This window comes from Pelophylax lessonae (assembly GCF_965119305.1).
Source record: "Pelophylax lessonae genome assembly, chromosome: 5".
In the NCBI taxonomy this organism is placed as follows: domain Eukaryota; kingdom Metazoa; phylum Chordata; class Amphibia; order Anura; family Ranidae; genus Pelophylax; species Pelophylax lessonae.
In genome coordinates this window covers 74617014-74639164 of record NC_138772.1, presented here as the reverse complement: position 1 = coordinate 74639164, position 22151 = coordinate 74617014, and the positions used below count along the sequence as shown (strand labels likewise).

Sequence of the window (22151 nt, the reverse complement as noted above, 5' to 3'; positions counted from 1 at the left end):
GTCGCTATTTGTTTGTTTAGAGTGCAAAAAATAAAAATCGCAGAGGTGATCAATTACCACCAAAAGAAAGCTCTATTTGTGGGGAAAAAAAGGACAACAAGTTTATTACGGTACAGCGTCGCACGTCCACACAATTTTCCGTTAAATAACGCAGTGCCGAATTGCAAAAAATGGCCTGGTCATTAAGGGGGCAAATCCTTCCGGGCATGTGCAGTCTGTCACAGAGCCCACTCACACTCCTGTAGTAGATAATGCAGGTCTGAAAAAAAAAAACTTTACTGCTTTATTGGAGACTGCCCAGACAGATGATGCCCCCCCCCCCCCCCCCCATTTACAACAGATCTCGAGAGCCCTCTACCATCAGAAGTCAAGAAACCTCCCACCCTCCCTGCTGCTGCTGCTGGTAGGAAGCTGAGGACGGAGGTGGGAAGCAGAAAGTGCAGGGTCTGGAGGCTTTTATGGAGTTGAGTTTAGGAGCTTTGGCAAAAAAATGCCAAAAGCTAGCTTCTAAACTCAAGTTTAGGAGCTGCCAGTGTACATGAAGCCTTGAAAGAACTCAAAGAAATACATACAGAAATAAGGTACAATATAAATGAATTCACATAGCTTGTTACATGAAATGTATACATTTTCAACAGATGTCCTATTAAATAATAAAAAAAAAGAAAAAAAAAAAAGGAAAATCCTGAACATTTATGGATATAAGTCTCATATCTGTTGATAAGTTTCGGCCTCCACAGTTCCGTTCTTCATCAGGTGACCTGGTTCATGCATGAGATCCACAATATAACTCTCTGGAGGAGCTCTTGTCCCTGGTCTCAGTGAGTCACTAAGCAACTTGACTTCATTCCAAGCACGACCGTAGTCCCCTCGTTTCAGTGTACAAGCAATGCCAATTCTGTCTGCTACAGTCTAAAAAAAATGAACATTATATGCTACAGTCTAAATAACATGAATATTAAAGAGTACAAGCCATTCTAACACTGTACATTACAGCCTGGAGAACATACATACACCTTCCAGAGTACAGACAATGCTAACGCTTCCATTACAGCTCAGGAAACACACACATTATAGCCTTGCATCCCTTTACCACCTATTGTGTGGCCCTCAGGGGCCCCTGCAGACAGTAGTCTGTGTTTACCTTGCCTCAGTGCTTACTCAGTCCAGTGAAGGAAAGTTTTCTTTAGTCTAAACTTATGTCATTAAATGGCTGGGTTTATTTTCTTCACACTATTCTACTTTGGGGTATCTTTCCCTTTTCTCTTGCATTGATCTTTTATAAGGGCTGGTTCACACCAGATGAAGTCCAGTGCATTTTTATTTTGCATAAAAAACGCATGGACATAATTTAGCATGGATTCCAAACAGAATTAGTTTGTTCCAGTGCAGTCCACAAAAGTAGAACATGCTGCATTTTTTTTTCTGTATTGAACGCATCTGGAATGAGACAAAATGCAAAAATGATCCAGAACACATATGTCCTCAATAAAGAATAATATTAATAATAATAAGAAAATAGGTGACAAAACGCACTGGAATGCGTCAAAAACGCACATGCAGAAGCACATCTGGAATGCAGAAATTGTGGTGTGAAGTGGCCCTATTGGATCTTGCTGGGAGAAACATCAAATGTGGCAAAAGTTAATATAAAGGGGGCTGCAGGGAAGACAAATGTGGAAAGAATGAATCTCTAGCAGTCTCATGCAAGGCTTTTTTTCAGTGGGAACTCAGGGGAACGCAGTTCCGGCACCTCTAGCACTGAATGTATGCCATGGCAAGGGGTGCTGGAGGGTCTACTGATACTGGATCTATTGATGCTGGAGGGGATCTATTTTTGGATGGCAATCTATTGTTGCTGGTGGAGGATCTTTTGATACTGTGGGTTTAAATGTTGCTGGAAGGGATCTACTGTTTGGGGAGGGGGTCTACTGTTGCTGGCTGCTAGAGAGTCTATTGATGCTGGCTGCTGGGAGATCTTTTGCTGCTGCTGGGGGTCTATTTCTGCTTGGGGGGGTATATTGCTGTTGGCTGTGGGGGATCAATTGTATTGCTTTTCTTGTTATCATAACCAAATTCCATACATTCCACTACAAAATTATACTTGGCTCTATATTCTCTAAAAGGAGCTATACTGGAAGCTGGGTAGGGGGTGGATCCAAGTGTCGGTGCTCAGAGGTGGAACAAAGGGTTAGTGCTCGAAGGTGGGTAGGGGGCAGAGACACAAAGTAACTTAGAAAGGGAAGTTCCTGCACCTTTTCTCTGAGAAAAAACGCCCTGGTCTCATGTAATGTTCCTTACGTCTTTGACTGTCTGTAACGCTCCTGCGTTTTTGTTATAGGCTGGATTTACAGCTGCAAAATCTCCACTCAGTAGTCATGTAGAGATGTGTTGAATACCAGATCCAACTCTCCAGGACTCATCACCGTGGGCCTGTCAGCTTCAACATACAGATATATACACACTCAATGAGATGTTCCTGGAGTAATAGGATGTATATGATAGTATGAAGGTGATGTGCGGAAGGGACAGGTGTGAACAGTGACAAGGATGGTAAGCAGGTTTGTACAGGAGAGTTCAAGATGGTATTTAGGAATGCAGATAGGTTAGTATCGAGTATGCTAACAGGTGGTGAGGACAGCAGATGACAAATACAGGATAGACTAACCCAGTGCAAGGATAGATAGTAGTAGACAGGAGAGCTAGCAATCTATGCAGCAGTGCAGATGATAGATGGTAGTAGACAGGAGAGCTAGCAATCTATGCAGCAGTGCAGATGATAGATGGTAGTAGTCTCAAGAGCTAGCAATCTATGTAACAGTGCAGATGATAGGATAGTATGGATAGGTAGTAACAGTCCTTAATGCAATAGTAGTAGTGTAAGTTATGGAGGTTTCCCCTGCGGGGTACTTATCACTATAGTATAGTAGTAGAAGGGTCCGGTGATGAGGAAGTGATCCAGTAGCGAGATACAGGGATCAGTAGCGAGGTTCGGGTCTGAGGAAGTGATCCTGGTAGCGAGGTACAGGGATCTGTAGCGAGGTTCCACAGCGAGACGCGCTTGTAAGCATAGATGCAAGGCAGGTTGAACGAACATGTGAGTGAGAACGCCGGCGGTTGAAATAGCCGCTCTGCGGCGCTCAGTGATGACAGCATCGGTCTTAAAGGTGTATGCGCACCTACCAGAAGAGAATGGTGGGACGCATACACGGAATGGAAAGTGGAATAAGGGTACCAGAGGTACCAGAACATTACACTGTCTTGTCATACATGTTCCAGTCTCCAACAACTGTAGCATGTCTGCATTTTCTAACCATTTCTTGTAGCATGCTTGCAGCCTTTGACAATCTCCTATTGCATGTCTTCAGTCTCTGACAGCCTTCTGTAACTTTCCATTCAGTCTTCGATGATACAGAGAGTGGCGCTGATATTTAGCATCTATATACTATTGAATGCAAGTGCTGTGGTGACATCAACACAGAGGGAGTGTGCATGACACCCTGCAACCATAGGAAGTGGGTTAAATAAAAGATACAGAGTACCCTTTAATGTGGAACACTGGTGTCATCTAGTGGCAGAAAAAAATTACTGCAATGGAAAGCGCTGAAGAGGAGGTGAGCATTAGGGATAAATATCTTTTTTTTTTATGCTTGGAAGATAATCTTTAAAAAAATAAATTTTACTGTAGTTGGGTTTCATGTCTAAACCCTTAATAAATTAAATTTCTGTTGCTAAAGCACTATTATTAACAACTGCTGTTTTTTTCCCCAAAAATGCTGCTTTTTACTCATTTTTTGCATCTCAGTGTTGCAGATCTCATCCAGCCTCTTTCAGCCGCTTCTTATCTACATGTACACACTCCAGCATCTGCTACTAATCTTTGTTCTTGACCACCTTTCTGACAGTGACAACAGGGTACCATGCCTGCACAATATGCGTCAGCATGGCTGCATTTATTCTTTACCAGGGTGCACATGACAAAGTGACAGCACAAGAGAACAGCTGGGAGGCAGGTATCATCCTATAACTGAAAGCGCCTACATGACACAATCATCTGGTATTATTTTACTGAAAACTACAGATTTATAGACTGAAAACTATTTTTGAAATTGCATTAAACATGCTAGAGCTTATACACACCTCACATTTTTGTAAATATTTTATTATCTCTTTTCATGTGACAACACTGAAGAAATTACACTTTGCTGCAATGTAAAGTAGTGAGTGTACAGATTGTATAACAGTGTAAATTTTCTGTCCCCTCAAAATAACTCAACACACAGCTATTAATGTCTAAGCCACTGGCAACAAAAGTGAGTACATCCCGAAGTGAAATTTCCAAACTGGGCCCAATTATTCATTATTCCTCCCCGGTGTCATGCGACTTGTTACTATTACAAGGTCTCAGGTGTGAATGGGGAGCAGGTGTGTTAAATTTTGTTATTATCGCTCTCTCTCTCTCCCCCTAATTGTCACTGGAAGTTCAACATGGCACCTCATGGCAAAAAACTCTGAGGATCTGAAAAAAAGAATTGTTGTGCTACATAAAGATGGCCTAGGCTATAAGAAGATTGCCAAGACCCTGAAACTGAGCTGCAGCACGGAGGCCAAGACCATACAGCAGTTCAACAGGACAGATTTCACTCAGAACAGGCCTCACCATGGTCGACCAAAGAAGTTGAGTGCACGTGCTCAGCATCCTATACAAAGGTTATCTTTGGGAAATAGAGGTATGAGTGCTGCCATCATTTCTGCAGAGGTTGAAGGGGTGGTGGTGGGAAGGGGTCAGCCTGTCAGTGCTCAGACCATACGCCGCACACGGCATCAAATTGGTCTGCATAGCTGTCATCCCATCTTGTAAAGATGATGCACAAGAAAGCCTGCAAACAGTTTTCTGAAGACAATCAGACTAAGGACATGGATTACTGGAACCATGTCCTGTGGTCTGATGAGACCAAGATAAACTTGTTTGGTTCAGATGATGTCAAGCGTGTGTGGTGGCAACCAGGTGAGGAGTACAAAGACAAGTGTGTCTTGCCTACAGTCAAGGATGGTGGTGGGAGTGTCATGGTCTGGATCTGCATGAGTGCTGCCAGCACTGGAGAGCTGCAGTTCATTGAGGGAACCATGAATGCCAAAATGTACTGTGACATATTGAAGCAGAGCATGATTCCCTCCCTTTGGAGACTGGGCCGCAGGGCAGTATTCCAACATAACGACCCCAAACACACCTCAGAGACGACCGCTGCCTTGCTAAAGAAGCTGAGAGTGAAGGTTAAGACTGGCCAAGCATGTCTCCAGACCTAAACCCTACTGAGCTTATGTGGGGCATCCTCAAACAGAAGGTGGAGGAGCCCAAGGTCTCTAACATCCACAAGCTCCGTGATGATCATGGAGGAGTGGAAGAGAACTCCAGTGGCAACCTGTGAAGCTCTGGTCAACTCCTTCCCCAAAGGGTTAAGGCAGTACTAGAAAATAATGGTGGCCACACAAAATATTGACACTTTGGGCCCAATTTGGACATTTTGACTTAGGGGTGTACTCACTTTTGTTGCCAGCGGTTTAGACCTTAATGGCTGTGTGTTGAGTTATTTTGAGGGTGTGGCAGTACCTGCAAAGCTTTTAAAATGGTGGATAATTAGCCTTCTAAAACAAAATGGTAGACTCTGTGGCACTACAGAGACCAGGACAGCTGCACATTTTAGCCCCCACTTCTCTGATTATATTTCCCTCTCTGTTCTCCTAAAACTAACGAGAATACAGTTAAGCATGAAACCAGGAACGTTAATTGCTATAGACAAATGTTACAGGCAACATCTGAAGGAGAAGGAGCTAGTTAGGGAAATATGTATCTGTGACGTAATTTTTATTTTATATATGCGATGTACACACTTACTTAGGCACTTAGCAAACGGGCATGAGCCGGGCTAAGTCATTTATCACTAGCGAATAAAAAGGTTTGATTCCTAAAAGTTAGAGTCCAAATTCAATTCCATTTCTGGGTTTCAATTAACTATTTCTTGCAAAAAGGGGACAGCAAATTTACATTTTACACAAGCTGTACACTCACTACTTTACACTGTAGCAAAGTGCCATTTCTTCAGTGTTGTCACATGAAAAGATATAATAAAATGTTTACAAAAATGTAAGGGGTGTACTCACTTTTGTGAGATACTGTATGTGATTCTGGTGAGTTGATTTATCTCTACAGTAAGATAGTGAAAATGCCCTTTAAATATACATATCTCTCCGAGCATACCTTGTAGAGCAGTGCTCGGTGATAGAATATCCCTTTCTTAATCTTCCCAATGGGAATGACATTGCTCTTTAGCTCAAATTTAAGTTCACTGATATGGAGCTCCCAGCTGAATTCATGCAGGCGATCCTTCTCTATAGCACCGCCCATCTTCTCGGCCACAAACCTGCGTGAAATTAAAGAAGATGATCCATTACACATCAGATTTTTGATTCCTATAAAGAAGTTTTTTTTTTTTTTTTCTATAAACACCCCCCCCCCCCCCCCAAATGATTGCTGCAATTATGCTCATATCATTACATGAATTAAAATGGTAATATATACGGCTGTCTCAGGATCTTGACTGTTCAGCTGCATATTATGTAAGGTTAAAAAGCCAGCATAAAAGCTTAAAATAAAATCAGTTTTAGTCTGAAGTCTGTAGAAAGTAAATATAATGACTGAGATTATAGTGAGAGGGAAAAGAATATTTACCAGGGTTAATCTAGTAGAACGTTTACAGTGAAGATGTACTTTGCACATGCAAGGCAAAGGGACAGGTTCACTTTAATGCCAGACCAGCTGAGCATACCTTCCCTTTGCTCCCTCACAACTCTTTTTAGATACTAGAAGCAATAGAGAGCTAGTTACGTGTAATCTCCAAACCAAATGATGATTTGGTGATTTTCCATAAGCTTTAAAGGGTCAGTCCACCTAGAAGTAATGTTTTAGATACCGTGCCTTGAAAAAGTATTAATACCCCTTGTATCTTTTCACATTTTGTTATGTTACAAGCGAAAACATAAATGTATTTTATTGGGATTTTATGTGATAGACCAACACAAAGTGGCACATATATGTGCAGTGGAAAGAAAATGATAAATGGTTTTCCATTTTTTTTACAAATAAATATGTGAAATGTGTGGCGTGCATTTATTTTCAGAGTCAATACTTTGTAGAACCACCTTTCGCTGCAATTACAGCTGCAAGTCTTTTTGGATATGTCTCTACCAGCTTTGCACATCTAGAGAGTGACATTTTTGCCCATTCTTCTTTGCAAAATAGCTCAAGCTTTGTCAGATTGGATGGAGAGCGTCTGTGAACAGCAATTTTCAAGTCTTGCCACAGATTCTCAATTGGATTTAGGTCTGGACTTTGACTGGGTTATTCTAACACATAAATATGCCTTGATCTAAACCATTTCAGCTCTGGCTGTATGTTTGGGGTTGTTGTCCTGCTGAAAGGTGAACCTCTGCCCCAGTCTCAAGTCTTTTGCAGACTCTAACATGTTTTCTTCTAAGATTCTCATGTATTTGGCTCCATCCAGCTTCCCATCAACTCTGACCAGCTTCCCTGTCCCTGCTGAGGAAAAGCACCCCCACAACTTGATGCTGCCACCACCATGTTTCACAGTGGGGATGGTGTGTTCAGGGTGATGTACAGTGTTAGTTTTCCGCCACACATAGTGTTTTGCTTTTAGGCCCAAAAATAAATTTTTGTATCATCTGACCAGAGCACCTTTTTCCACATGTTTTCTGTGTCCCCCATATGCCTTCTCGCAAACTGCAAACGGGACTTCTTATGGCTTTCTTTCAACAATGGCTTTCTTCTTACCACTCTTCTATTAAGGCCAGATTTGTGGAGTGCATGACTAATAGTTGTCCTGTGGACAGGTTCTCCCACCTGAGCTGTGGATCTCTGCAGCTCCTCCAGAGTTACCATGGGCCTTTTGGCTGCTTCTCTGATTAATGCTCTCCTTGCCCAGCCTTTCAGTTTAGGTGGACGGCAATGTCTTGGTAGGTTTGCAGTTGTGCCATACTCTTTCCTGTCCGTTTTTAGGCGGACTCGATTGGAACCTCCATTCTTCTCTATTGAGCGGCAGGTGTAACAGACGCTATGGGCAAGCCTTCCCTGACAGTCCAGCTCAGAAGCCAAGTTTTATACTAGATTACTGCACAGACCGGGAAGAAATACACACCAAGATTCCAGGAAGAATACACATGCCTTTTATGCCCGTCTACATCCAATCCAATCCACCAAAAAGACAGATAGGGATCCGTTCCCCCTCCATCCAGTGGATTTGATTAGATGGCGGTCGGATGTAAAAGGCATGTGTGTTCTTCCTGGAATCTTGGTGCGCATTGTGTATTTCTTCCCGGTCTGTGCAGTAATCTAGTGTAAAACTTGCCTTCTGAGCTGGACTGTCAGGGAAGGCAAGCCCATAGTTCAGAATAAGTTTCCAGGCGCATACATATGCGCAGGCCCGCAACTGGCCAGGCAGATGTGCATCGATGTGGGCATTAGGCATGCCCATAGGCAGGCGCTCGCCTGTCACCAATATTAGCTCTAAACGGGCTATTAAACTGCTTCCTGCCCGAGTTATTGTAAAATTACATTTGGGCGGGAACCCTATTGTTCTGGGAGGACATGATATGACGTCCTCCCTAGAACAGCCCGTGCACTGATAACATATCACCACTGGAGGAAACACATGATCACTGTGACCAATCACAGAAGTTCACATGACAGTTGTAAACAATCCATGGCTTAATTTCATGCCATTTATTGTGTACAATTGTGTTGCTAGCTGTGATTGGTCACAGTGATCACATGGTACAGACAGGGCCAATCACAGCCCATTTGTACCATGTGATTAGCTGTGGACAATCACAGATAATCACAACAATACACAGTGTCTAAACTGCTTTTGACAAGTCCTTTATCAATGTAGCTCCAACGTGTCTTCTTTCTCCGGTGATGTCTTCTCCCTCTGGTCTTCTCTCTGGTTCTTCTTCCTCACTCCTCGAGCCCCGAGTGATGTCACAAGGGGCAGGGTCTCTGGATGATGTCACCCGATAGCCACGCCCCATGGCTATATAAGTAATGGCCCACACAACAGTGGGAGCTAGTGTAAGGAGAAGAATCGGCAAAGGAAGATGACAGCGGAGGGAGAAGAACCGGAGAAAGAAGACAGCAAAGGGAAAAGAACCCGGAGGAAGACAGCAAAGGGAGAAGAACTGAAGGGAAAACCATAGGAAGAATACACAGGAGGGAGAAGAACCGCAGGTAGAAGACCAGAGGGAGAAGACATCACCAGAGAAAGAGGGCAAGTTGGGGCTACTTTAATAAAGGACTTGTCAAAAACCTGTGTACTGTTTTTAATTGTTTTGGACACTTTTTTGGGTGAATGAGTAGGGGTACAATGTACTCCTATTCACATGGGGAGGCAGAGCCGGATTTGGGGGGGCCCTTGTTAAAGGGGGCTTCTAGATTCCCGTTAAGCCCCCTGCCTGCAGAATACCACAACCACTGCCCAGGGTTGTCGGGAAACTTGTCCCCATCAACATGGGGGCAAAGTGCTGTAGGTAGGGGGGCACAAAGCCCCCCCTACCCCAAAGCACACCCCATGTTTAGGGCATGTGGCCTGGTATGGTCCAGGAGGGGTGGGGCACTTCCTTCCCCCCCTTTTCTGACCTGCGGGGCTGCATGCTTGGATAAGGGTCTGGTATGGATTTGGGGAAGGCCCCACACGGTTTTTTGTTTTTGGCGTGGGGGTTCCCCTTAAAACCCATACCACACCGTTTTTTTGTTTTTTCTTTAATTTTGGCGTGGGGTTTTCCCTCAAGATCCATATCATACTCAAAGATCATCAGAGCACAAGTCGCATGCCACAAGTCGGATCAGTTAAGATGATGATCCGACTTTAATGATATTGAATGAGCTGAAGATGGACCAAAGAAGTGCAGGAACCTTTTTCAAAGTCGGACAGACTTTTTTCGGATCAGTTAAGATGGCTCCTATAGGGAATCATTGATTTATACACGTCATGCCACATGTGTTCCTAAAGTCGGAGCGTATGTCGCACCAGTGGGAGCATTGCAGAGCTGCACCAGATTTTGCACTCTCCTCCATAGTCTCAATAAATATCCCCCATAGTCCTATTGGATGATTTGGTCTAAATACTGTAAACGTGTACTTACTGTGCCAGTGCTACCACTTGATCTCGGATGTGTGGAAGAGGAAGGATTGTTCTGGAAGCCTCTGAGATATATTCATTTAATTCCTGGTCACATGGTGGAAACCACTGCAGTGTCTCAGGATTGGGATCTGGGGAAGCTTTGACCTGGGGTACCTCCTCTTCCTCTTTCATCTTCTCTTCCTCCTTCTTCACTTTTCCCTTTCCTTTGCTGAAAAAAAAAAAATAGGCTTTTTACAGAGATTTAATTCTCTGTACAGAAGTGTTTTATGGAAATGAATAAAATGTATCTAAAGCTAAAGCTTTTTTATGTGAGTAGAGAATGGTTACTCTGTCAGGTTAGTGGATGTGTGTCAAGGGGTAAGGGGCTCCATTATCTCGGGCCCACCAAAATCCTCAGCACCAGGCCCATGATGCTCTTAATCCGGCTCAAACTACCAGGGTCGAAAAGGTCACACTTGCAACCGGGCCCTGATGTTCCGCCACAGTGGCCACTTCCGCCACTAATATATATTTTTTATAATGGCACACAGTGAATAAATAAAAAAAAGTGCCATTATAAAAAAAAATGTGGCAGATTGTAGCAAGTAGCTGGTCTTGCCTTGGGTGCAAAATAGTGTAACACTGATCCTGATCCTGGACACATTAAAGGAAGTGAATGGAAACCCCATTTTGGTAGTTTTCAGATGGTCCCCATTTGTTGATTTCTACTCTTATTCTGTTACAGTGACAACTATAGGATTGTGGATTTCCCATCACTTTTTGTTCCACTGACTGGTCTCCAGGGCAGATTGAGTGAATCTCCCCAGCAGGGACACAGACAGCAATGAAAACTCACAGTTGAAGGCAAACTACGGCTTAGTGGTTAGCAGCACTGGGGTCCAGGACACTACCTGCATGGAGTTTGCATGTTCTCCCTGTGCTTACATGGCTTTCCTCCGGGTACTCTGGTTTCCTCCCACCTTCCAAAGACATGCTGGTAGGCTAATTGGCTCTTGTCTAAATTGGCCCTAGTATGCATGTGTCTGTATAAGAATTATGGGACCTTAAATTGTAAGTTCCTTGAGGGCAGAGACTAATGTGAATGTACAGTATATATTAAACACTGTGTAAATTGTCAGAACTATATAAATGCCAATTGTAAACATTTTTGTTTTTCTAAGTTCCCCCGTAACACAGTTTTTATTACCCGTTGATTTTGCCAGATCAACTGATGTTCCACTTCCTTTAACACTTCCAAAAGGAAACAAAATCTGTTGATGTAATGACTTTGCCCTAGTTCACACTAGAATGCGGTGCAGGAAACTCACGATCCATGCGTTTTTTCTGCCCAAAACACACAAAAGTAGCATGCAATCCGATTGCAGTGTGTTCCCAAAGTTAGTGAATGCACTACTTTGGTGTGATGCTGTGTGATTTGCGTCTATTCAAAATGAATGGGTTCAAATTGCACCACACTGAATCGCATGTGAATTGCACAGGAATGCGGTGCACACCCCTGTGTGATTCATAGACAATTCATAGGGGGTGATTTACTAAAACTGGTGCACACAGAATCTGGTGCAGCTGTGCACAGTACCCAATTAGCCTCTAGGTTTTAGGCCCCGTTCACATCAACACGATTTGACAGGTCAAATAGCATCTCAAATTGCAGCCTATTGCTGTCAATGGGAGCATCCCAATTGGTGCGACGCCGACTTTGCGGTGCTACTTTTGACAACTTTAGGAGCGATTACAATAGACATCTGTGCGTGAATGTCTTTCAAGTCGCCCCGAGGTCGAACTGAAATGTAGATGACTTCAGATGAAGTCCCATGATTTCAAAGCTGCATTCAGTGTGAACTAGGGCTAATTGTCAAAAAAAAATCGCAGACAGAATAGTGGCAATCCTGCCCGCAATTCAAATCATCTATGTGTGAATGGAGCCTTACTAAGACTGGTGCACAGAGAATCTGGGGCAGCTGTGCATGGTAACCAAGCAACTTCCAGGTTTTATTGTCAAAGCTTAATTGAACAAGCTGAAGTTAGAAGCTGATTGGTTACTATTCACAGCTGCACCAGATTCTGTGTGCTCCAGACTGCATGTCTCTTATGCAATAAAAGAGCCACTGAGAGCCTGAGCCAGCACCTCCAGCTTTTTCCACAGGCCAGTGCTTCAATAAACGTGGGGTGGGGTGGATGGGGGGAGGGGAGCGATGACCAACAGTCACCAGCTCTCTGCTCACGGAGCACTGACAATTATCAGTGTTTGATCGCTCAGTTTTTTAGTCTTAGGCTACGTTCACATGTTCGCGTAGCGGACCGCGGGCAGAATCACAGCGATTCTGCCCGCGATCCGGAAATCATTGCAAATCGCGGGATGCCTGTGTGTTGCCGTTGATTTGCAATGGCACCCCAAATGCTGTGCGATGTTGCCGCGATTTCCGCCTGCCGCATCGCGGTAACATCGCGCAAACAAAATCGCGGGTCGCATGACGCCCAAAAAAGATACAAGAACTTCTTTGGGGATTCATTTTGTTTGCGCAATGTTACCGCGATTCGGCAGGCGGAAATCGTGGCAACATCGCACAGCATTTGGGGTGCCATTGCAAATCAACGGCAACGCGCAGGCATCCCGCGATTTGCAATGATTTCCGGATTGCGGGCAAAATCGCGGTGATTCTGCCCATGATCCGCTACGCCAACATGTGAACGTAGCCTTAGAGGTGGTGGGGGACAGATGCAGCATCCTAGGTAAGGATGATTTCTACAAAAAAACAAAACCCCAAACTTCTCTTTTAATGACAGGTCTCCTCTCCTTTAAGGCTTACCAAGATTTTTAGCTGTCTGAACTCACTGGTAATCCTCTGTGATTTATAAGGTAAGAATCAGCCAGGACAGCCATGTAATATCAGAAACACCAAAACATATATGGGAAAGCAAAGAAATACACAAACAGTGTTTTCTTTAAATGAATAATTTGAGTTGAAATTAGAATCCGTATCAATAAATAAATCTGCAGCTGCTGGACAGAGGAATTAATACCCTACAGACAGATCTAAATGACAAAGCTACGGCCTGACCTCTGAGATGCTAAGAAAAACCACTCCACTGAGTTACTTAAAGAGACATTTATAATCTTTGTAATTTTTTACATACATATGGAAGTGATCAGCTTAATATAAGTATATTATTAATGTGTGTTGATGTTTTAATTCCCCAGTTTCTATGCATAGTTTGTATGTACTTGCAGGCAACTGTATATATTAATACACATACCTCCTGCTTTATATCATTACACATTGACCAAATAGGGATGAAGTGGCTGTATGGACCCATCCGCATGTAGCACTGTCCCTGCAGGGCCTGCTGAATAGTGACTTGACGGCTCCCCTGATTACCAGAACACGGTTACCTTAGAGTCCGTGGATCTCTCCTTGTTCCTATTGGCTCGTCACACAAATAAACAGTCTAGGGGTGTCGTTTTTTTTTTGGTATTTATTTGGAATTGGGATAGGAGAAGGGAATAGTGGGATCCTCCAGCTGAACTATTCACATTAGTGGAGGACTTCTATCTTCAGGACTTCTATGTCAATTGGAAACAGCTAGGCTGCTTAATCCACACTGTCACAAGTGTAAAAAGGGTCTCTTGCTCTCTTTACTCTCTGACGAGACTACTTGGTGGATGATAACTTACCTTCAGGACACTCTCACTAGCATCCCCTTTCAACGGACACCTGTCCACTGACTAACCTAGGAGCAGGTCAGGCCCATTGACACGAGATTCTGTACTCACTGTACTGCAGAGACAGATCCTCCAGTGTCTCCCCTCTCAGTCAGCTTCTCCGGACCTCTGGGTTCAGCTCCTCACTGCTACTCTCCAGGCCCTCAGGACGACCCCCTGAGGCCACATGGCACCTCTACAGGAGGAGGAGGCAGCCGCCCCCCTCCCTCCAGGACTCCACTATCCAGACAAAAGACCTCAAGCACATGTGCTGCTGGCATTTATACAGTATTCCAACATGCACTGAGGCACTCTCCCTCTGCCAATTATCAGGGCTGTCTTAAAAGCCCATGCACCCATTCCTCAGGTTTCTTTCCACTGTCCAACATGCCTCCCTATTGGACCAGTGTGAAACACTCTCTGGACAGAATGAGTTGCATCTCTTGATATTTATTTATATTTATTTACAATACTGGACGGAATATTGTTTGGACTATTTATATGGGACATTTAACTAGTTGGATTAAGCGCTGCTGAATGTGAATAATGCAGTTTTAGTCGTGCATAGGAGAGATTGCAATTTTACATTTTTATATATATTATTTATTTATTTGTATTTTTTTCTCTTTCTTGTGTTTGTTTTTTTTTTATTTTTTTTTATCTTTTTGTATAGATCTAGGTTTATCCCGAACATGTTTAAATTCACTTACTGTTCATTGAATCAACCTCTGCTAGAAATCTGTTACAATCATAAACTACTCTTTTGGAAAAAAAATTTTTTTTAAGATTCGTTTAGAAATTGTCCTCTCGCTAGTTTGAGGTCATTGCTCCGTATTTTTAATTTTAGCTGCATATTAAAAATACTCCTCTACTAAACGAAGGTATCCCTTTGATGACATTTTATTTATAGCATTTTTTTTAGGTGAGTTCTTAACATGTTCACAGAGCATTTAGCTCATACAATATTTCCTAGGTCTCATTCACATAGGAGTAATACCGTATGAGGGCCGTATTTTCCTTCCCTACGTTGCATAGGTTTTTTTTTCTTGCATTCCCATTCACTTGCAGGCAGTCCCATTTATGTCAATTGGGACACAGCAGCTGCATGGACACAGCCACTGCTCCCAATTTGACATCTATTCTGGTGCACAGCCTCGAACACACACCGTCTGTAGGATCTTTAACACAGGTGTTTTTGTTTTTTTGACATGTCAGTATTCTAAAGTGGGCATAGGCTGTTTGTGATAAAAACGAATTTATGCAGCGCTAGCTTCAATAAAGTGATAAGTGCTGTGATATATAAACAATATTCAATAATTTATAAAGTGCATAGTAAAGATCATATACACAAAGTGCTAAGTGCTAAAAAATATATGCAATATCCAATAAATTATAAAGTGCATGTATACACATAAGTGGTTAAATATACTCCAAAAGAATATTCAGTGCTTGAAACAAAAAGTCCTTATGGTGATCCAATTAAGGTGCCAAGGTGCCAAAAATAATTCAGACGCTGTATTGACGGCGAAACGCGTTGACGCACTTCCGGTTGCGGACCAAAACGAACGTCACTTCCGGTCAGGAACTTCCTGTGTGTGGAACGCACACATAGGCTGTTTGTGTTTGTTTTTTTTTTTTTATAATTATGTTCAGGACAACAATATAGCAATTCCTTTGTTTAAAAACTTCTGTTTATCCAGAGGAAGGCAACCCCCCCCCCCCCCCAGCAAAGCATGATCCAATTTGCTACATCAGGGGAAAAAATTCCTTCCTGATCCCCGAGAGGCAATCGGATATTCCCTGAATCAACTTTACCTATAAATATTAGTACCCATTTATATTATGTGCACCCAGGAAAGAATCCAGGCCTTTTTTAAAGCAATCAGGTGAGCTAGTCAGAACCACCTCTGGAGGGAGTCTATTCCACATTTTCACAGCTCTTACCCTGAAGAAACCTTTCCGTATTTGGAGATGAAATCTGTTAAATAGAAATAGTGTCTGCACCACTGCACATTGCTATGCTGTGAATAGCATGAAAACCATGTACAATGATCTGTTGTGAAGATTATCCCTTGTTATCCCTCCCTCCCTCTCCCCTTCGGGTTGAGTCCGTTTTGGTTACATGGCTCACCCTTTTAACATTTGAATGTTTTTTATTAATTGTTTAAATAAATCAATATTTCATCAAAGTCATTTTTTTTTGTATGTGTCTTTAATGTCCACTTAAACTAATAGGGGTCTCTCTATATACGAGAACACCTGTTCTTTTTTTCTTGATCTCTTATTAAGTTTGCCATGGATGGATCAAAAATCAGCTAGTTCATTAGCCTAATTCGATTAAACAAATGATCAGATGGAATTAAATGGACCTCTGCAATCTGCCACCTCCAATTTTTAATGACTTTATGGTCCTTAAAAACTGAAAACTATGGTGAGCATCATCTGAAGCCAACACAATGCTATTAGAGACATTCAAAATGAAATTTAATTGACTGAAAACGGGTATATTTTTTCTTAAATAGAATGAGCCCAGGTTGAAAGATTTTGAATTATTATCTGTGCTTTGCTAAAAACAGAATCTTTTTAATGAATTACCTTGCAACACGGTTAAAATGGTGACACTACATGTAATAATCCAAAGCGTTCAGCTTTGTTAATTTTAGTTGTTGCTCCGAAATCCGTCATACGAAGGCATTCTGGTAGAAAGCACATCTGCTTCAGTTTAGGCGTCTGCTAATTCATAAAAAAGAATTGGCTGACACATTCCAAGGCACGTCTGTCTTTCAGTAGAGGATTTCTGAGCTCTCCAGAAAACTCCACATGATTTTAAGCCGTGCATGTTTTTAATTAATTAGTGTAAAGTAAAAACATCTGCCAGTAGAAAACAGCATTGGGTGGCTGATAGAAAAAAAAAAAAAGAAACATTCTGTGCGTCGGCACACCGTGAAATCATCCCGCCCTCAAGTGGCTCATAATGGCCTATAAATCTACGAATGTAATATAGGTAGAAACCTGCCTATCTGTGGTGCTAATTGCATTCCGTATTCATTTGCAATGATTTAGTTCACATTTTTTAAAATTAACATTGCCCAGGAAACTATTTGTTAAAATGTTTTCGATACTACGCCATTACTACCATCTAAACTATTACTCACTTTTACAATCATCATCTATCAATGTATCTTTATAGAGAGGTCCAGGTCACCAATTAACACCGCCCACACTGTGGAATGAAGAATGTGTATTGATACTGTGACTATGTTTATACCCTTACCAGGGAAATTTATGATCGTCTCTTCAAAACATTTAGGCCCCTGAGGAAGCGGTTACTCACTGCGAAACATGTCGGGCAAGGCTCTGGTACAGCTCACGGCTCTCCAGGCCTATTGATTTAGAGAGATCAATTTTAATGTATATGTAACACTTATTGTTATGTCATGTCTGTCTTTTTATCATTATTGATATAATAAAAGTTGTATTCATATTTTAAAGTACGGTACCATTAAAATCCCCACAGCCCTCTTCGTTTTTCTACTATTTTTTTCTTTTCCTTCTTTTCTTTTTCTTTTTCCTGGCCCTCTTTGGTTTTCTTTTTTTTTTTTTTTTCTTTCCTTTTTTCTTTATTCCATTTTCTACTTTACTCGTAGCCTTTACAGATTTTGCCTTTTTTTCCCCCCTTTTTTCTTTTGGACGGTTTAGTCCTACATGATTATATCACCGCCCACACCACGGTGGTGTGGAGATATGCCTGAGTATATACATGTACTATGTGTTATTAATGAGCAATACTATTTATTCATTGTATTTTGCAATGACTTAATATGTGTATATGTACAAATAAACATGATATTTACACATTGATTTTTCATCACTTTATAGCCGTGTGCTTCATTTAAAGTCCCAAACCTCTCTCCTCCTTTATCTATCTATACCAGGGATGGAGGCATATGACTCTACCCAGTCATTGCCTCATTTAAAGTCCCACCTATCCCCCCTTTTGAACCTGAATTTGTTAACATTTTTACCCCCAGAACTTGCAGCTTACAACTTTCAATGATGCTGGCTCCTGCTCTCTCACTGCTGCTTCCCTGAACTTCCAGTCTTCACAGGAAAGAGTTAACAGTGGGCAGTGCGGTTTCAAGCCAGTCTGTTAGTTTGGAGAAAGGAGGGGAGGAAGGTGGAGCAGGGGAATGCCTTGTCATTCTAGGCTGCAAGGTTGTGTTTATTAATGCACAGTGTAGGGAGACACAACTACAATGGCTCTTCAGAGAGCATTTGGCAAGCAGTGAGGAGAATCAGCCACCCCTAAGACTGAGAACTGAGCAATCAAAGACTGCTAATTGCTCAGTTCTTGGCCTTTAAGGAGCAGATAGTCAGTGACTGTCAGTCACCAGGTCTCTGCTCTGCCCCTCCAGAGCTCACTGGACCTCTGGGCTGTAAAGGGGGTGGGAGTGGTTTGTTCATGCTCTCAGTGACTCAATGAAAGGCTGAACCAGCTGCTGATCAGGCAATTGGGAGGGTCTCAACATTAAATTTGGGATCTCTCCACAGCCTTGGCCAGCTGAGTGATGTCAGCAGACAGTGGATTTTAGCCCACTGTCAGCTGCATCTGGGTCACAGGAGTGCAGAAGTAAGTACACTACTGTAATCCACAGGATAAGTGCTCAGCAGGTTGAATAAAAGCAGAATGAAAAAAAAAATGTACTGATCCCCCCCCATTCACATATTCATAACACAATGATCAGTGTTGCCGGATATAGCCGGTAGCACTAATTGTTTGGAAAAAAACTATAGGGTGGTTGTAAAGAAGTTGACCAATAGAAAAATAAGGGTGACCATACATGGATTGAAATTTGGATGGTCCCTGCTGAACCGGCCGAATTCCGTCTCATGTATGGCTAGCTTTAGTCTGCAGCATATTGATTGATTGCCTTCCCTAACACACTGAACAATCAGAAACAGGGTGTGAGGTCAGGTAGTTGACAATGCAACAACTGGTAGACTTCCAGTGACCTCCAACATTATTGCCCCATAATGAGTAAAAACCATAGCCAGCTATGACTAAAAGCTTTCATTTAGACCAGGGATCCTCAAACTATGGCCCTCCAGCTGTTGCAGAACTACATATTCCAAGAGGCATTGTAAGGGTCTGACATTCACAGACATGACTAGGCATGATGGGAATTGTAGTTCCTGAACAACTGGAGGGCCATAGTTTGAAGACCCCTGATTTAGACTATAAAGCTCTTCTGTTCAGTGCATCTTTAAGATTAAAAGTCTGCCAGGCACTTTTACAACATTAAAGTGTATACCAAATATACATCTTGCAACTAGTCTTGGATGGAGTAGACAAGGATTAAACCTCATATTGGGTTTTTACTGCTACCTGAGGCTCCATTTGAGAGATTAACCCTCACTTTTTGTTCTATTGGCATGGTTTCAGCAGACAGGAAGTAAGGAAAAATATATTTGTCCATTGTCCTGAGAAAGAGGAACCTTTGCAACTTCCTAGTTTTCCTTGGCTTTTGCAAATAAAATGTTATTCTTGGTGTAGTGGTCTATCTATGAATTGAGAGTCAGCTGTGACTTCCTGAGGAATCCTGCGCATGTGCAAGATCATTTGACACTGTGGGATTTGTCCTGCAACTTCTGGGACATGTAATCTATCACAGGAGGCTGTGGGCAGGTGAGGGACCCAAGCAAGGATTATTTCTTATTGGCACATTCACTTTTGAGTAAAGGTCTACTTTACCTGCTGATGATTGGTAACTGGTAGGATGCCCCCCCCCCGATGATGTCATGACTGTGCAGCCTATTGCAGTGCCTTATGATCACGAGACCACCCTACTGACCTGGGGTGTCATAGCCCATAAAAGTATTAAAGAAAAGCTTTTTCATTTCTGTGCTGCTGATGGAGAGTTCCCCTCACTATCGGCTTGGTAAATTGTCAACAAGACAAGAAGGGGAAATCTCTCTAACAGAGCCCCAAATGGCAGTAGAAACTTGTCTGGGTTCTAACCCTTCCTCGCTTTACTCAAAACTAAGAAAAAAAACTTTTGCTGTATGTATAGTTTAACCTACATACAGATTGTACTTATTGTTATTTTATCAACATTTTATCACACACACACACAGTAAGAACTGAAGAGAAAGGGAGGAGCATTTAAGGTCTTAGCCATCCTCTACTGCAGGAAACAATTCTCCCTGAGTGGGAGCCAATGTGTAGCTGTGATTTAAAAAGGTCCAGTCTCCATCAGAAGCGTGATCAAGGGATTAGCCTGAGTGCGTAAGTGCCATTTCTCTAATACACAAAAAAAAGTATGCAAACTGGAGTTTATTGCTTTTCAACAGGATTGTTGTGCAGTAATATCACTGCACTGTGTAAGCAGCCACTAAGCTTCAAAAGTGCAAAAAAGCTGCAAGTTCCACTTTCATGAAGACAAATAGAACTATATACAACCAGTGACCACAGGATAATAACATTCAGCATAAATCATGGGAAAAGTAGGCAGAAAGGCAGTGCAAGATAATAATAATAAAATTTTAGGAAAAATGAACACTAAGGAAAAATGGAAGTACTTTAGGAACATATTTAATAAAGGTATTATCTAGTGTATTCAACGGGCACCTAATATAAAAAAGCTAAGGTTAAACCGGGGTGGCTAATGTTTAATGTAAAAAGACATATCAAAGAGAAAAAAATGGCTTTTAAAAAATATAAGGTGGAGAGTAAAGGAGAGGAGAGTAAATAATCCCAAAAAAAAATTAAATATATTAACAGTAAAAAAGTGAGGTCAGAGCACATTGGCCCCATGCAGCATGATCGAGGGGAGTTGGTTACAAATGACAAGGCAACTGTACTAAATGCTTTCTGAGCCACTGCTTAATGTCCCTAAATGTCTTAAGGTCACCTTTTTGGCACTGGGACATTAGGAGGCTGCTCAGTGCCTAGGAAGAGCCGGCACACTGTCGGTGATCTGGAAGCTGGGTTATGGACTGATCTCCTGTGTGTCTCGGGATAGTGCACTGACAGTGGCACAGAGTTTTGCCCTTAATTGCTACCTTTGTGAATAGGATCTTTTTACATTGTTTTAATAAAGGTGTACATTTGTATACTACACCAGAGCTGTTGGACTATCTGTCCCTTCCCCCCTCTTTTGTCTTCAGTCAGGTTATTAGCCAGGCCATTATTCCTATTTTTTATGTACAGCTTATTGATGGGAATGGTACCAGATGATTGGCAATAGGCCAACGTGGTACCAATATTAATAAAAGGGCAGAGATGTACTCCTGGAAACTACAGGCCAGTCAGTCTAACACTGATAGTATGTAAACTTTTGGAGGGGATGATGAAGGATTATATTCAAGAATTTTCTGATGAAAACCATATCATTAGTAGAAAGCAGCATGGATTTATGAATAGGTAATTTTTGCTAAACCAATCTGTTATCATTCTACGAGAAAGTGAGCCGTCATCTAGATAAAGGAAGGCCTGTGGCTGTCGCGTATATGGATTTTGTAAAAGCATTCTATACAGTTTATGAAGAGAAAGTGGCTGCACACCAAAACTTTAACTTGATAGTAGCAAAGATTTATTTGTACAAATCTGGATACAAGGTACAACAGAATGGAAATGGTAGACGGGTTTCACACGACCAACAGCTTCACTACCGTAGTGAACAAGCATGCTGTTGGTCGGGTGAAACGCTGTTGTACCTTGTATCCAGATTTGTACAAATAAATCTTTGCTACTATCAAGTTAACGTTTTGGTGTGTGGCCACTTTCTCTTCATGTTCCTGTTATCTGGTGGCGATCCGAGGTCCAGCACCCACGGCTTATTGTGGATATAGATCCACCTGAGCGTTGTACATTTTCTTTTCAGTATTCCATACAGTTCCCCATAAACGCTTCATTTACAATTTGGGGTCTGTAGGCATGGACCACAAGGTTTGTACCTGGATAGAAAATTGGTTACAGGGGCGTGTCCAAAGGATGGTCATAAATACTGTGTATTCAGACAGCTCAGAAATGGTAAGTGGGGTACCCCAAGGCTCTGTACTGGGACCAATTCTGTTTAATCTATTCATAAATTATATAGAAGGTTAGTATAAAAAGCTTAATCTCAGTATCTGCTGTTGATACAAAGCTATGTAGGGCAATAACTTCACTGCAGGATATTGAAACCTTACAAAAAACAAACAAACCATAAAACCTTAATAAAATAAAGGGGTGGACA

The 22151-nt window shown here is 42.1% G+C and overlaps 1 protein-coding gene across 2 annotated transcripts in view; it reads right to left on the bottom strand.

The window, feature by feature from the left end:
• Positions 1–703: 703 nt before the first annotated feature.
• The window catches only part of ARMC3 (armadillo repeat containing 3), a gene marked incomplete at its 5' end in the record, with an annotated part of 128636 nt that continues 107188 nt past the window's right edge, over positions 704–22151 (bottom strand). For both annotated transcript variants that reach the window (XM_082259096.1, XM_082259097.1), the window contains 3 exons: positions 704–912; positions 6260–6422; positions 10216–10422. In XM_082259096.1, coding sequence (XP_082115222.1) covers positions 709–912; positions 6260–6422; positions 10216–10422 — 574 coding nt within the window. In that variant the 3' untranslated portion in view covers positions 704–708. The remainder of the gene's footprint in view (positions 913–6259; positions 6423–10215; positions 10423–22151) is intronic.